The 15619-nt window shown below is 39.7% G+C and overlaps 1 protein-coding gene across 1 annotated transcript in view; it reads right to left on the bottom strand.

The window, feature by feature from the left end:
- The window catches only part of dnah7 (dynein, axonemal, heavy chain 7), a gene marked incomplete at both ends in the record, with an annotated part of 95715 nt that overhangs the window by 62474 nt on the left and 17622 nt on the right, over positions 1–15619 (bottom strand). Inside the window, 12 exons of the mRNA XM_083922144.1 lie at positions 1334–1483; positions 2907–3155; positions 3526–3624; positions 4327–4539; positions 4864–4991; positions 5852–5954; positions 6453–6621; positions 7736–7845; positions 7933–8145; positions 9783–9923; positions 10109–10307; positions 12070–12263. Of these exons, the coding sequence (XP_083778270.1) occupies positions 1334–1483; positions 2907–3155; positions 3526–3624; positions 4327–4539; positions 4864–4991; positions 5852–5954; positions 6453–6621; positions 7736–7845; positions 7933–8145; positions 9783–9923; positions 10109–10307; positions 12070–12263 (1968 nt within the window). The remainder of the gene's footprint in view (positions 1–1333; positions 1484–2906; positions 3156–3525; positions 3625–4326; positions 4540–4863; positions 4992–5851; positions 5955–6452; positions 6622–7735; positions 7846–7932; positions 8146–9782; positions 9924–10108; positions 10308–12069; positions 12264–15619) is intronic.

A 15619-nucleotide genomic window follows, 5' to 3' on the forward strand; every position in this document is an offset into this window, starting at 1 on the left:
TTGCTGTTTAGGCACTTACATATTGATATGGAGAAGCATCTGGTCGCAGTCTGGAGCCCTGTGTGTGCTTCAAGATTCTGAAGACTAGTAGAAAGAAGCTAAAGGGGCCTTCACATGATAAGCGTTTTGCGCTGGGCTCACAGCGAGGTTGGGTGCAGAGACCCAATAAACGGCTAAATCAACGTTTGTATAAAAACAACCGTTAGCTCGTAAACTGCATCTTCACAAACGTGGTGTGAATGCTTATAAACCTCCAAGCATTACGTTTTCTTCCGAGATCGTGAAACGACTTTAATGTAACATAAATAGTTCAGGAAACTCGGACACACAATAAGTTTTTCCTCCATCTTTCTAGCTGGCTTGATGTCGCTCTCTGGTTTCCTAGGAAACGTAAACATCACACTCAAAGCTTCTATCTCATTGGATGCACTTTTGTAAGGTCAGCAGAAATTAAGTCAAAGTTAAACTGATGTAAACTTTAAGCGCAGCAGCAGAGGCTGGTTCTACACGTGAACGACCCAATTGACCAAGAGATGGCGATTGTCGCAGAAAAGCGACAAGTTTGCAGGTATGTATGTAAATACAGATAAGAAATTATTCGCTCAGGAGGATAAGTCAGATTGTTGGCAGAGGTAATTGTACACCAATGAGGACTTATTAATGAATGAAGATGTTGATTTGAGGCAATAATATTTTTGATATTTTTGTTATTTGAAAAAAATACATGCGTAATAGACACATTACACAATAGACACATAACATAACATGGTGTCTGTAAATTTGACGATTCTGCACAATTGGTGCTCACATATTAGTAGTAAAACTCTTCAATATAATTTGACAATTTTGGCTTTGATGTTCGATTTTGGATTCTGAAATGAGAAGAATTTACATTTTCCTTCCTTTGGACTAGATTAAATAACTTTACTACAGTCTTCCCAACAGAATTTGTGAGAAAAGTGATGGTTTCGGTCGAGGTCACAAATCTATTATATGTTAATATAAACAGTATCAAGCACATGATAAGCTGCGGGGGCCAATGAGACGTGTTACATCCTCTGCTAAATTGCTACTGTATCAGGGTTTGTGAAGCGTGAAATATTATATGAATATTTCATATCATATTTAATTTCAAGTGCTCTGTATCCAAAGTAACAGGTGTTGTGCGACTAGCCCTGCACAGCTCCCAGGTGTGAACATGTTCTGAGGGTGTAAAGAAACATGTTGATTCAGCGACATGCTCATATACACACAATTCTGTGCTTGTTTGCTAGTTAGATTTTGTCGGAACCTAAAACTGTTTAAACTGTAGTACTCTGAGCAGCCATCTTACCTGAGAGGAGGCAAAGGCTCTATAGCTGACGGCAAGGATGCCATCAGACCATTCGTGAGAGACTGGATCAAACTGGCCATACAGCTGGCCCATGGTGATGGATTTGGGATTGATAACTGTGATCTGCACCTGGTTCTCATCCATCAAATCCTGGTCAAACAACCACAAACAAACAACAGATATACAGATTATACAGAGAACTTGTGAAAAAAGGGATGCATAGGCAGATTAGATACAGTATGCACATGTACACACATACATACACAGTGTATAAATACACAGAAGAATTTTATAATTCACAGGTAAAGAAGCAGCAAAAAAGAGCAACTCATTTCACCAACTTGTCTCTGCCAAGACTCATAAGTTGCTTAGAAGATTTCTGTCCGTACAGTGTGAAAGAACTTCTGCTAACTGAGGAAGAAAAGCAAAAACTGCAGCAAACAGCTTTTCAGAAAATGTGTCACTTTGAGTTAGAAACAAAGAGAAAAGCAAGTTGCCAAAAAAAAGAACAACAAAAAAGGAGAGAGGGGGGTTGGACATGCAGCAACAAGGATGAGGATGATAAATGAGGCATTCCCAAACGTTCCATCAGCAGGCCTTCATCTGTCTCCTTGGTGAGATGCCTCTCAGACCTCTCAGCCATGTAAATACAACAAGCCAGTTCTGCTCTTCTCTGTGAGATCGATAACTACTAAACAAAGACTACAGCCCTGACAAATTGGATGGATGTGTTTACTTGACAAAAAACATGTAGCTCGGATAAGCCTTGGATATTGAGTGTAACACATATTTTTACTTGACATGAAAGTTTATATGACTTTTTACTGATCCAGCAAGTTCATACCCTGAGGACTGCGGAGGCCCCATCAACATTTGTAATACAATGCAATTAAAGAATGCATGGTTAGCCATCTGAAAATGATGCTTTTTTTCCACCAAAGTTTCTGACAAATTGACCTGACAGGAACATAATAAATAAGTTGAACCTCAAGGACAAGTATGGGAAATGCAACCAAGATAATAAAGTGCTTTAAAAGAATCTATTGATCAAGACTGAGTGCCACATAAAGAATCATAAAATATGGTTAGCTAGCACAAGACTTGGGGCCTAACATGCCACCTTTATCTACTTCTATTGCCATTATCTTAAAGGTCCCATACTGTAAAAAATAAGAGATTTCCATGTCTTTTTCATCATAAAGCCGGCCTATGTGCTATATAAATACTGTGAAAGTATCAAAACACTCAATCCCCAGAGAAATGCACACAGCCCATATTCAGAACTGCGCTGTCAGGACTTCTGTACAGTTATGATGTCACAACTATACTATATATAGGTAGAAAGTGCTGCTACAGTGCCGTTACAGCCATTCCCCGACTGCAGTGACGGTGCAGAGATGCAGAAGGTGCAGATGCGGAAGATCTAGAAACACTGAACAATCAGAGCAGACTGGGCTTTTTAAGGAGGAGGTCTTAAAGAGATGGGCGCTAAAACAGTTTAGCTTCTATTTTCTTAATTCTTATTGTCAAGAGACAAAGAGCACAGCATCCACCTTTAAACAAGACATTATACCTTCTCAAAGACGTCATGAAGGGCTGCTGCCAGTACACGATAGGCGTTGGTCTTGCCTCCAAAGGGCTCACCCACCAGCATGAAACCATGTCTCACTATCATCATCTCAAAGATCTGTAGGATTTTCTCAGCGAAGAAATCGGTGAGTTGCAGGTTCATGCGTTTGCAGTTTTCCTCGATGGCCTCCATCAGGATGCGGTAGTCTCGGTTTGGAAGCTTGACCCCCGGGAAGAGGTCAGATGTGATACCCTGAGGTGCAAAGGCAAAGCAGTTAGGTAGTGAGCACAGAATCCTTGAGGTTAATGAGGGAACACACAAACTTAAACAGTTTTAAACACAACATGGATTGTAAACACACAAGCATACTCAGATGCGCACACACACGTTTACCTTGAGATGTTCGGGGCGAGGACAGTTAAGACAAATCATGGACCCACTTTTTCAGAACCATTCACTCACTCTCACACACAAACTTGAGTAAAGTGTTTAACTTTAACAGACTGATATTGTCGCTGTGAATCGTGGCTCCAAATGAACTGACTGGAATTAACATGGACTGACATCACTTGATGTGTATCGCTCCATTAATCAAGACAGGAGGAGCTCAACTCTATCACACCTCAAATAGCTTCAGATCATGGGCCAAGAACTTGGGCAGATTGACATCAATAATGGATCTCAGCAGCAGGGTGTCTTCATTCTCTTCTGGAAATGTGAGCTACAGTGCAAAAAAAACGGAAGAAGAGGAGAAAAGGAGAAGAGAAAACGTGAGAAGAAAGGCAGAAAATTAGAGAAATAAACTAATGGAGAGACTGAACAGACATATAACAGTCACTGTGAAGTCTGTCTGAGCAACATGAAAATCACAACCAATCAATTCAAGAGGCTAAATTGCCCACATTGTAAAAATGGAGATTTCCATGTCTTTTTTTATTATAAAGCAGGTTGAGGTGCTATAAAAATACTATGAAAGAATCAAAACGCTCAATCTACAGAGAAATGCAAACAGCCCTTTAAACAAGCCAGCAAGACTTCTGTATGTGGCATAACATTACACTCAACTATGTGCATGTTTGTCTTTTAACTTGCTCAGCAATACTTTCATCAACACAGACTGAGCAAGAGTTGAGCAATTGTTGCACCCCAATTAGGGACTCTTACATTTTTATTCTGTCTTCTTCTAGTTAAATGATCAAAGATTGTTCTACTTTATCAAAGTGTTTTTCTGAAAATACCAGAAAAGAAATATAATTTAATGCTCTCGAAACTGCCACGATAAGAGTATAAGACATTTACAAAAATGAAAAACAAACATGCAGATAGTGGCACTATGGTTATGCATAACTGACACCAAATTATTTTGTGGGGAAAAAAAACATTACAAAAAATCCTCATATTAAATTCATCTTTGTTGAGATACCTTGAGGTTTCCAGCAGCTGTAAGCACAGACTTGACAGCCCTCATCCCATAGTCGTAGTGATGCTGTGAGGACAGCTGCTCCGAACACAGTCGATAAGTGGCCACAATTTTTACCGACAGGGGCCGTGCAGTCACAAAGCCACACGAGTAGAGCACAATCTCTGCGATCATTGCATAGTCCGGTACCATCATAGCCACAGTCCTGAAAAGAGCCTGCCGTAAAGAGACACTTAAACTGAATGGTAGGTAATTTTAAACATTAGAATTGAAGTTGTTCTACAGTTATGCATAATTGGATATTCTTTAAGTTTAATTTTAGCCGTTTCTACATCAGTGATGTTTGGACACAGGCATGAAAAAGGGCCTGTAATGGGAACTACTTTTATTTATGAAACACACATGATTTGATTTTCCAACAGTAATTTAAACTATTCAGTTATATATGTAAATATATCTCAAACTCTGCATTCAAGAACTGACAGTTGGGACATTTAAAATAGAAAGAAATTATGTGAAACTGGTAGAACTGAACTGTACCTTGAGATTGTCTGGTAGCTCAGAGCGCCCAGCGTAGCCAGGATTCATAGTAATGAACACAGCACAGGAAGGGTTCAATTTTAGCTCCGTCCCTTCAAACAACAGCATCTCAGCATGGGCAGCAATTCCTGGACACACAGATTCAGTTAAGATATAGCACATATATTTCCTTATCCTGTGTGCCTTTTGACTCTGATGAAAACATTTCAAGAGAAGAGTAGTGTCAAGACGTCTGCACTATTAAAAGCTTTGAATAGTTAAGTGTCTGGTGCTATCTCTTTGGACATATCTTTGCAATGAACACAGCCTAAGGAGCATATCCTCATTACTCCATATAAGATGACATACAAATAAACCTACAATGACGGTATACATACAAATACACACCTTAACAAAACCAAAAGTATGAACCTGAAAATAACCATAATAAGGGACCTTTAACACTTATAGTCATAGACAGAGAGGCTTTAAAATGTGTCACAACCTACAGCTAAGTTCAGAAAAGTCAAGTCAAGTCGATTTTATTTGTTACTAATTTTATTGAGAAGTCTTTACAACCTGTACCACACACAACCCCCTCTATCCACAGTTTGGATAAAGAAAAACTTCACAGGTTAAAAAAACAAGTTTGAAATATTGTTTTAATAGCAGTTGAGCAACAAAAAATTTGCATTTTCAAACTTCAGTTTTGGGCTAAGAAAAATCTGTACACTCTTTTGGCCCTTGCATTTTATGACACAAGGCATTTGATGCCTGTAGCACACATAGGACACACTGCTGTGTTGCATTGAACAAACCCGTGTTTGAAGTTCTGCTGGCCAGCCTACACAAATTGCCTCAGCTTCTTGTTGTATCTCTTTGTAGTCTAAACCTGTTTTTTTTTTTTTTTTTTTTACTGGCGAGAAATCTGTTTCTGGTTTACTGCCAGCCTATGCAAAGACCAAAGGGAAAGAAAGCCAGGATGTCAACAAAAAAAAGCAGCACAAACCTCTCTGTATGGTGAGAATCTGTTGAGCCACCACAGACAGCACCTCCAAGTCAATGCGGTTAAACTCATCAAAGCAGGCCCAAGCTCCGCAGGACAAAAGGCCCTGGTCACACACAGAGACACACAAACACACATCAACACACACACACACGGTGTATCAATATATATTTAATAAGCATGTATGAGCAGTTTTTTCCTGAGTGTGTGAGAGCTATTTCACTGTGGCAAGGGGAAGGTAATTTCAGAAGTGTGTAAGCAATTTTGTTTTAATCAAAAATAGGAATTTTTGTGTGGCCCGTGGCTTCCTACATTGACAGCACATACCAAACTGTAATCACATGACACTGATGAACTGCAGCAGTACTGGGGAGACAGTAAACAAGCCCCTCTGACTGAGCCATCAGTGCAGAGATTTCAGACAGGACAAATGTTAATATTCTACAGTTCTTACAACAGAAAAATGTGACAGGAGCAAATACTCTTATTTGTATAATGGTGGGCAAAAACTCCACTGCATTATATGTATATGGACATTTGTACTGGTGTTTGGACTACTGGTGCAGCTAGTAATTTTGACTTATGGTGAGAGAATTGTACTCACTTTGAAGAACTTGCCCAAGGCAATGTAGTCTAGCCCGTCAGAGCAGTTAAAGACCACACACTGCTTGGCCACAGCTTTGGCCAAGTCTTTGGTTGTCTCTGTTTTTCCTGTGCCAGCTGGGCCCTCAGGGGCCCCTCCCAAATGGAGGTGGAGGGCACCAAACAAAGTGCTGAAGTTGGAGAAACAGGTGGGAGAAAGTTTGTGTAAGTGATTAATGCAATTAAGTGATTAATGCAATTAAGTGATTCTTCACTGTACCATGTATATATATTTTTATCAACATGTCAAAATAGACCCACTCTAACTCAAAAACAAAATATTTAGTAAAATGTTGAAGTGACTGAAAACCTCACTGCAGGGAAGCTGTATTGTTGAAGGGGATAGCTTTGGGTGCTAGGCTTTCAAACACAATAACCTTAATAATCAATAAAATCTATTCACATGATAAGGGTCGCAGTTAGCAAACCCTTGGCGTCACTTTTTAATAGTCAGGGGCACATGGAAAATTCCAACAAAACGGATGTTACTTGGTTAGGTTTAGGCAATAAAAAAATATGTGATTTGGATTAAAATACTAAATAACCATAGGACGAAAGTTCACTTAAAAAGTAGTCATCTCACACTGGACGTGAACTCAGTCCTCCCGTGTGTGTGTCTCAAATACCACGCCAACCAGTTAATACTTAGATTTCCTTCCATGATCATCACACAGTGCTGTGGTTAAGCTGTTCACGGCTACGTTGATGGCTGATCCAGTTTACAATTACAATGTACAGTATGATAATGGCCTTCTGAGGCAACTATTAGGTAGAGTAGGGCTACACCACCTCATATCTATGGTAGTGAAACAACTGATAACGCCAATTCAGTCAACTGACAACGGGCGATTCGAAAGGCCTACGTTTATGCATAATTAACTTTAGACTGGGTCAATGTGCACATCCCACCTAATGTGTTAAGATGGCAAAAAAAGTTTGCTTCACCGGAAGTGTCAGTACGATATTATTTTGCTGAGTGGTGGCTTCAGCCAGACACCTCTCATTTAAGGTAAGACTGAAAAGAGGATGGACAAGAAAAGGAATTAGGCATCTGAAACGGGACAGGAAGAATTCTTGTAGAAAGAAAACCAAGGTAGGTCATTGATTAATAGTGATGCGATATATGCAGCTATTTCCATTTTGGGGTTTGTAGAGTCATCAGACAGACGAGATGTTTAGCAGCAAGCATCTCAACCACAAAAGCTCCTGAAAAAAACAGACAGTGAACTGTTGAGGGTGCTTTACCGATAGCAGCGATCAGTGAGTGGGGTGATGACCAAACGTGGAGTGTTGCCAAGGTATTCATAACCATAAGGCAAGCCAGCATTGATCATCTTGGTCTGGAGGTGGTTCTCCTGCACAGTGTGTAAAGAGTTCAGAAGTCAATAACTGAATGTGTATTATGAGTTTAAATTGAATCCCTAAACTGCCCATTTACATACCACCCAGTAGTAGCGCAGTTGGCTAAGCCACTCAAAGTCATTCTCGTCACTTATTCTCTTTTGCACCAGCGTAGCTAGTACATCCCTGGCATGGACGTCCAGCACAACAAGGGCTCCCAGGGTCACCCTGTTCTGCTTGGATAGCTTTCCACGTACAAGTGCCACAATGTCGTCAATCTGTCTATTGTTCTGCTCCAGGTAGGCGTCTAGGGCCTGAGGGGAGAAAGGCATGATTAAATAGAAGGCAGAGCATGCTGGAGAGGATGCTATCAAGACCCCATCCATAAACTGAAGGTCACAAGTTCGATCCCTGTAACAACTACTAAGTCCATCATTGTCAAGATGTCCACTTTACCTTGCTGGCTGGGCATAATCTTTTGTCTTGACGGATATTAATAGAAAAAGACAACCTGTGATAAGAAGGGGTTTTCCAGTTCAACTTCATAAAACAGCATTATACTGCAGACCTCTGCAGGCTGTGTCAGCTTATGAGATATAGGTGCTCTTCATTTGATGTGACAGATTTAATACAGTTTGTAATTCTCATTCAGACCAGCTGTTCCCCTATCCACCTCAGTCTCTGTGTTTAAAGCTAACTGTTTTGAATTAGATTGTAGCTTAGAGCCACCAGGTAAGCCGTTACTGTGAGTAACCCATTTATTCAAAATGAATCTGTTTGTAATACAATTGATCCAAGAGTAATCAGACTTTGTTGACCTCATCTTGAGAATTATTTGTTTAGGCTGTTTCTGATGCTCTGTCTGATATGACATACTTCAAAGCGTAGGTTGCCATGGTTACAGCTTTGAAACAGACATGCAACTTCAGAGCATACTGTAGATTATGTATAGATACTAGCTGTTCCCATGGCTTTGATACAGACATCATGCAACTTCAGAGCATACTGTAGATTATGTATAGATACTAGCTGTTCCCATGGTTACGGCTTTGATACAGACATCATGGAGCTTCAGAGCATATTGTAGATGATGTGTTTCAGGAGCTGGTTTGCTTTTTAATAGAATTAAGTATGTGGGTTAAGTCTATCTATAAAAAAAATAAGCATGTTAAGTATGCACAAAAAATCATGATTTGGATGACATGAACCAAAATTTAAAAATAGTGCGTGCAGTGGATGGGCTCTTTTGGAGTCTTTGAGGTTTCTTGAAATACCTTCAAAGCAGAAGTTAGTCTTGTTAAAAGACCTGCTCGATTTTTCAAAGAGATTTCAAAGGGACGTATCTTTTAGAAAAACAGATCTGGGACTCAAATGTAATGACAATACTGTACATGAGAGGCACAAACTGGGGCTAACTGGAAATGAGCTTCTGTATGAATGATCCCAGACAGGCAACAATATAAAGTGGCTGATACTGTGGAACAGGACTTTACCCCAACACGACGTAGGTAAACTGCGTGTAACAATAAACAGTTATTCTAGCCTGAGAACCAGACACATTTTTTTCACTCCTCCGACCAGCTAGATGCAGAGAAACATCTGCACCAATCAATGGAATGCAGTGTTTCTAGCTACACCTTTTAGTATCAGTGTGCTAGGTATTTCACCAGAACATAACAAAAAACAAGATGGAATGGAGCAGTTCCATTGTTACCATCCACCACTTTTGACAATGGAAATGCAAATTGAACTGTTCTATGTGTGATAAACCAAACTGAACTATACTGCTTAGTTTAAATGTTGCTTTAGTAAAGAGGAGCCAAGTTGAGGCATTTTTGAAAAGAACCAAGTATTATTTTCAACACTCGTTCATAGATACATTGAAGCTACACCATCAGAGCTCATCTCCGCACACTGTAATTTGCTTACACTTCGTGTTTACACAGATCACCTTCTGTCCTGAAATAATGGCTTCATGAATATCCTTCGTCCAGTAGACCTGTGAGACGCAGAGCACAGTCTGGCCTGGCCAAGCACGCACCCAGTTTATCCTCGACTCATTGGGGTACGCCTTGATTGCCTCCCCAATTACCTGCAATGGACCACAAGAGGGACAGAGGCTTTAACTCATTGGTATTTGTATCATGGAAGATATTACAAAAATACTTCAAACATTGAGTTAAGTGTATTAAAATCTAATGTAAACATCACCAGGAAAAAAATATGCATTTAATTAGTTTGTGTATGATTGAAACTCAAACAAAGGTGCAATATGACCTTATGCAGGGAGGCAATCATGCCATTCTCGAGTTCCAAAAGCCATTTTTCCACCTGGCCCCTGGCTTTGGAGGTGGAAATGATATCCAGCAGCAGCACCACTTCGCCCTCGCTGCTCTTCATGTGGGTGATGTCCAGCACATCAGTGAACACCACATTCGCGATGCCTTCAAAGCACTTCTTTAGATGGGGCTGCACCCTGGAGTAGAGTAAGAAGGGTGGTTTATTATTCAGTTTGCAGCTTCCAACATTTTTTAAAACATCCGTCATGAGGAACAGTCATATATATTAATAGTCTTCAGGACTGCTGTCAATGCTTGTACTCATACATGTGCACATGCTCTCGTGTATGTGCAATCAAGCCGCGCTGAAGCCCACCTCTCTCAACCAGGCCGCGTCAGGGAAGTGTACAGTTGTAATCACATTGGTCAAACAAACTAGACTCAAGCTGTGATCCGCACTTGGGCGCGTTACGAACGGTAAGTCTGAGTATGCCCTTAGTCTTTTTACCTCATATTTTTGGGGGAATTTTTGACATTTTAAGATGGAAATAATTAGAATATGCATCAGGGTTTAGTTGGAGAATTGTGATATAGTCCAGCTGCACCCCTAAAAACCCTAATAAAAGAAGGGTTGGGATGTTAAGATGACAGTCAACCGCCCATAGTTTCATTTACACTGCAAAATCTGTTCTTGTCCTTGGTCCTAAGTAATGTCACTGCAACTAAGGTGCAGTGTTTGCCAAAGTCCTTCTTATTGTTGCTTCTCTTCTTGAGAACAGTAAATAAAGGCTTTCCTCTTCTCTATATTGCTTCATATCTCTATGTTTCTGTCGCTTGTTCTCACTGTGCACAAAAACATTCTTGGAAAATAGGAAATACTAGTCCAATGTTATATACTTTATATACTATTTGTGTACCTTTTCGTTCTCTATACCCCTGAAATAAAAGCAAGTCCTTTTGTCAGTCTAGCAGTACATGACAAGTGTAACATTACATGACAACTCAAATTCCCGAAAATCAAACTGGCACTTTCCCAATATTATACTGCCCTCTCCAGCCTCCCCCCCCCCCCCCCCCCCCACACACACACACAAACCACCACCACCACCACCTCTGCATACATCCCTACTTTAACAGAAGAGGTGATGACAATTCCCAGATCCCAGATGCTAAAGAGAGAATAAAGGGATAGTAGAGTGAAAACGAAAAGAGAAGTAGAAACGGCAGGAAGAGAGTACGAGGCTAGAACATCTTTTGTCTGGAATCGCATTCATTATTAACCAAATGCCCTGGGTGAAATGAGACAAGAGTAGGTTATCAGTAAGGACTGTGGGGGCCGAGTATGCACTATAGTTGTAGTAGCTGAATATTTTGTAGCCTTAACTCAGTATCAAGGCCACAACACTTTTAAATTGTTTTCTATTACCTTTTCTAGATTTGCTCATTTTACATGCTGAATCTGTTTTGAGTCTTTTCTTAGCTACAAGATGTACTATAGTAGAGAGGCTGGTTTAATTTATGCATCACTGTCTTCATACAAGTTTTGACTAGGAGGGCAACTGCCACTGAAGGCAGCAATCCATTAAGAAGAAGAATAAGAATTACTTTATTTTATTTTTATTTTTATCCCACACGGGGAAATTAATTATGAAATTAATTAATTATGCATAATCTTAAGCCTTAATATTATTTAAACAGGTGAGTTATATATAGTATAATGTAATGTAATGTATGTAGTTGAGCAGTGTAACATGGAGCTCTTATGGGATTGATTCGCTTTCTCAGCCGGCCTCAAGTGGCACTCAGGGAACTGTAGTTTTTGGCCCTTCTGCGTTTGCTTCATTTTTCAGCACCAGAGGTTGCTGCTTGACACAACCACAGATGCATTTAATTGTAATCAGGGATAATGCTTAATATAATGAAAATGATTAATGTTGCTTCCATGTTTTAACTGTTTACCTTGTGGGGTCTTTGGTCTCAGACAGGATTTCCAGCAGCTCCTCATTGGACAGGAAGAAGAACCGTGGAAAATAGAGACGCTTCTTCTCCAGGTAACTATTAAGACCTTTAAGGATCATCTCCAGAAGCTCATTGGACTTTTTTAGCCTCTCCAACATCTTGTCAATGGCTATCACTGCCAACACATGCTTGCCCTAACACAGACAGGAGAGATTATTACTTAACCAAATATTCACTTTGGTTAAGTACTTTCAGTTTACTTCAACAGTAATTTCTGTGGTCAGTCACCGACAATAGCCTTTGTATCATCACCACCAACTCATAACAACACATAACTAGGATTAACATATATTCAAAACAAATGGACATGCTTCACCCATCTGAAAAGTTTAAGGACTACTAGATTCATGTCATTACATTTCACAGTTTCTGTCTGTAAAATAGATTGGCAGTGGTAAATTGGCAGCTTATAACTACCCAGTACCCATCGTTTTCTCTGAGTTTCACATAAGTGCTAATAAAATATATGTTTCCTTGGCCTCTTTGGACTTTGGAGCACTTAATGGTGCAATGCTCCTAGATAGGTACATTCTTACCTTTGGACCATGATTACTACTCCCTCTGCAAAGTGGTCTACATGTGCTGCACAAAAGTGTTATGCTGTACCTTTTATTATTTATCAAGGAAACATATGATAGAAAGATGTTTTGTTGTTTTCATATTCTTCCCTTAGTGCAGAGTTGTCACTGCTGCCTTCAAGGTAACACTAAAACACTGCAATATCTTCCTTTAGCAGCATCCACTCCATGTTCCACAGTGAAGCCCACCTGTCAAACAGCGCTCTAAAAAAATCTATGTTGGGACAGTAATAGAGATTTCACCTGAGGCCTGTCTCGCACCTCTAAAATATTTCAGCTCTGATATCTTCTCATCTGTACACTAACTCAATATCCGCTGGCACTGTCAGACCCAGGAAGTGCCTAAATAGAAAGACTAATATTCAAGGTTGGACAGTGAATGGTTTAACTTGCTTACATGGAAACATCGGCCATTCTTAAATGAAAGTGCACAACCTGATATCATCCTCTGAAAGGAAACAATGCGGGAAGGAGAAAAAGCAGAGCTAGTTTGGAGTCAAAGTGAAAACATGGAGTAACATACCATCTCTGTCATTTATTGCTCCTCATGTCAAGGATCAGAAAACTATCTTGCTCTATGTTTTTTAATCATTATTATCCGTATCATTATCATCATTATTAACTCTGTCTGTCTCATTAAGAGACAATTTCACCTTGCATGAAATAACACCACCTCATGTGAATGATGCAACTCTTGTCAACATGGTCTCTAGTTTTAGAAAGGATACAACAGGCAACAATGTAAGTTCCCTTAACAGCTGTAAGGGAAACATATATAATTGAATAGCTAGCCTACAAACAGAATGGTGTACGTATCATCTTTGTTTGATGTGATCAATGTGCCTTGAGGCCACTTTTGCTGGATGTGAGTTTTCACACCTCCTAGCAACATGCAACGTGTAATGTTCAGACAAAACCATCTGCAAATCAGTAATGTGTCTATCCAATATATATAAATAGCAGTAAATCAACAATATAGGACATTACAATAATGGTATAATGTTGCCAGATAATACAAATATGCTAACTAGAAGGGTAATTGGAGAACATAGACCTCTCCCAAGGCCATTCTCTATCTCGCAGTTTTAACAAAAATGAAAAACGGAATGTGTAACCCTGTGTCATTAAAAAATGTTATGGGTTCTTCCTCGGCCCATGCTGCATCCTTCCATCAAGTTTCACGAAAACTGGGTTTTGTAATTCCACTGACAAACAGACAAACAAATGGTGGGCACCAATGGAACGCAGTAACTGGAAAACCTGTCTGCAGGTCAGCTAGGACAGCAACAGAGAGAAAGTTGTGTATAGACGAGGATGATGTGTCGCCGTTGCTCCACCGCTGTAGGGGATGTAAATGGATACACATCCAACATGCTAATGCACATTCAACGGCATCACCCAACTCCTTATCCTCGCTACTTTCAATCAACCTTTAAACGGAGCAATTCATTCGTTTGTTGAATGCTCTCTTTGTTCACCCACCATCGTGGCTGGTAAATTACACTCTCAACTCTAGTTTTCATTATAAATGTATTTAATATTCAATACAAACACAAAATAAAGTAAAACTAAAAATGAATACAGTATATAGCAGTTATGGCAGTTGCTTGCCATTCCCGCACTTGCAATACTGTGGTTATTGCGACAGCCCTAATTTTAATCAAGCTTGAAACCCCAACCACAAAGAGCATCTAGAATGGGATGGTAATTATATTTGATCTCAGGATTTGCTATTGATTTCTTATGATGACTGAAGAGGAAGTAGCAACTTGTTTACAAATGGTATGAATGAAAGATTAAAACCATTTAGATAGGGTTTTTTTAGGCTATAGTCAGTAGAAAACACTCAAGCTAGAGTAACTGAAACTCTAAATCAAAAGATCGAGCTTTGACTGTGTTTCAGTGGGTTGTACAATTGTACTAGGGTGTCTGATTGATGGCCTGTGATCCTAGTTTAACAGATTCCATCAGAACAATGTAATAAAAGGGCTATTTTTATATTGAGTCTGCCAGTGGTAAGCTATTCATGAACGCACTGAAGGGACAATGATGCTCTAATGCATTATGTTTGATAATGTAGTTTTTATGCAACTAACAGATGGCTTCAATGGAGGACAGCAACTCTGCCACACAATTCTACAATATGCGTGGCTGAAAACCATATCCTAAAGAGAGTATTTTTCTTTGCTGGAATCTGACACACTGCACATCCAGGACGAATATTTTCCTGTCTGTTCAAGGTAAAACCTGCATAGTATTATATCTGCATGAGTGAGTGACAGTGTAATATTAAGTGAGCTGTTCTTTTACTGACTATTATTGGATTATTATTGAGTGAATCCATCAGTCTATTAATAAACAATGTGTCAGTCATCTTTAGAGCTCAGATGGTGAACTGTGAATCTGTTTCTCCGTTCCTCAGCTCATTAGAGGGGGCAAAGGTGTGGTGTGCTGCAAAGTTTAAATAAAGCAAGTTCAGTCTTTTGCATTGATTTGGCCATTTTTTTCTGAAATTGTGTATGCAGTAATAGATAAATGACACATTAGAGCAGGATATAAAAAAAAGTGAAGGAAAATGAACATGTGGAGGCTGGAGGGCGCCCGAAGATCAGTGGATCTTGAGCAGCTCCCAGTGGTTGATCTGATAACAACAGCCTGGAAAAAACCCTGAAGTGTTTTCTGGGTAGGAGAGCTGCACAGTAGCCTGCCTTTTTGTTTGCACTGTTCTGTGGTAGTATGGAGTTGAGATGATTCCAATTTCATGCACTGCTGATCAATGCCATGGAGGAGATGAAGGGATGTGTTATATGTCAAGATTTTGATGCAGTATACTGTACGCCTATGCGCAGGGGTGTTTTTCCTATAACTGGCCTACATGGTAGGGGGAATTAGAATCACCCACTTTAAACATA

Source organism: Echiichthys vipera (genome assembly GCF_963691815.1).
Source record: "Echiichthys vipera genome assembly, chromosome: 10".
Taxonomy (NCBI): Eukaryota; Metazoa; Chordata; class Actinopteri; order Perciformes; family Trachinidae; genus Echiichthys; species Echiichthys vipera.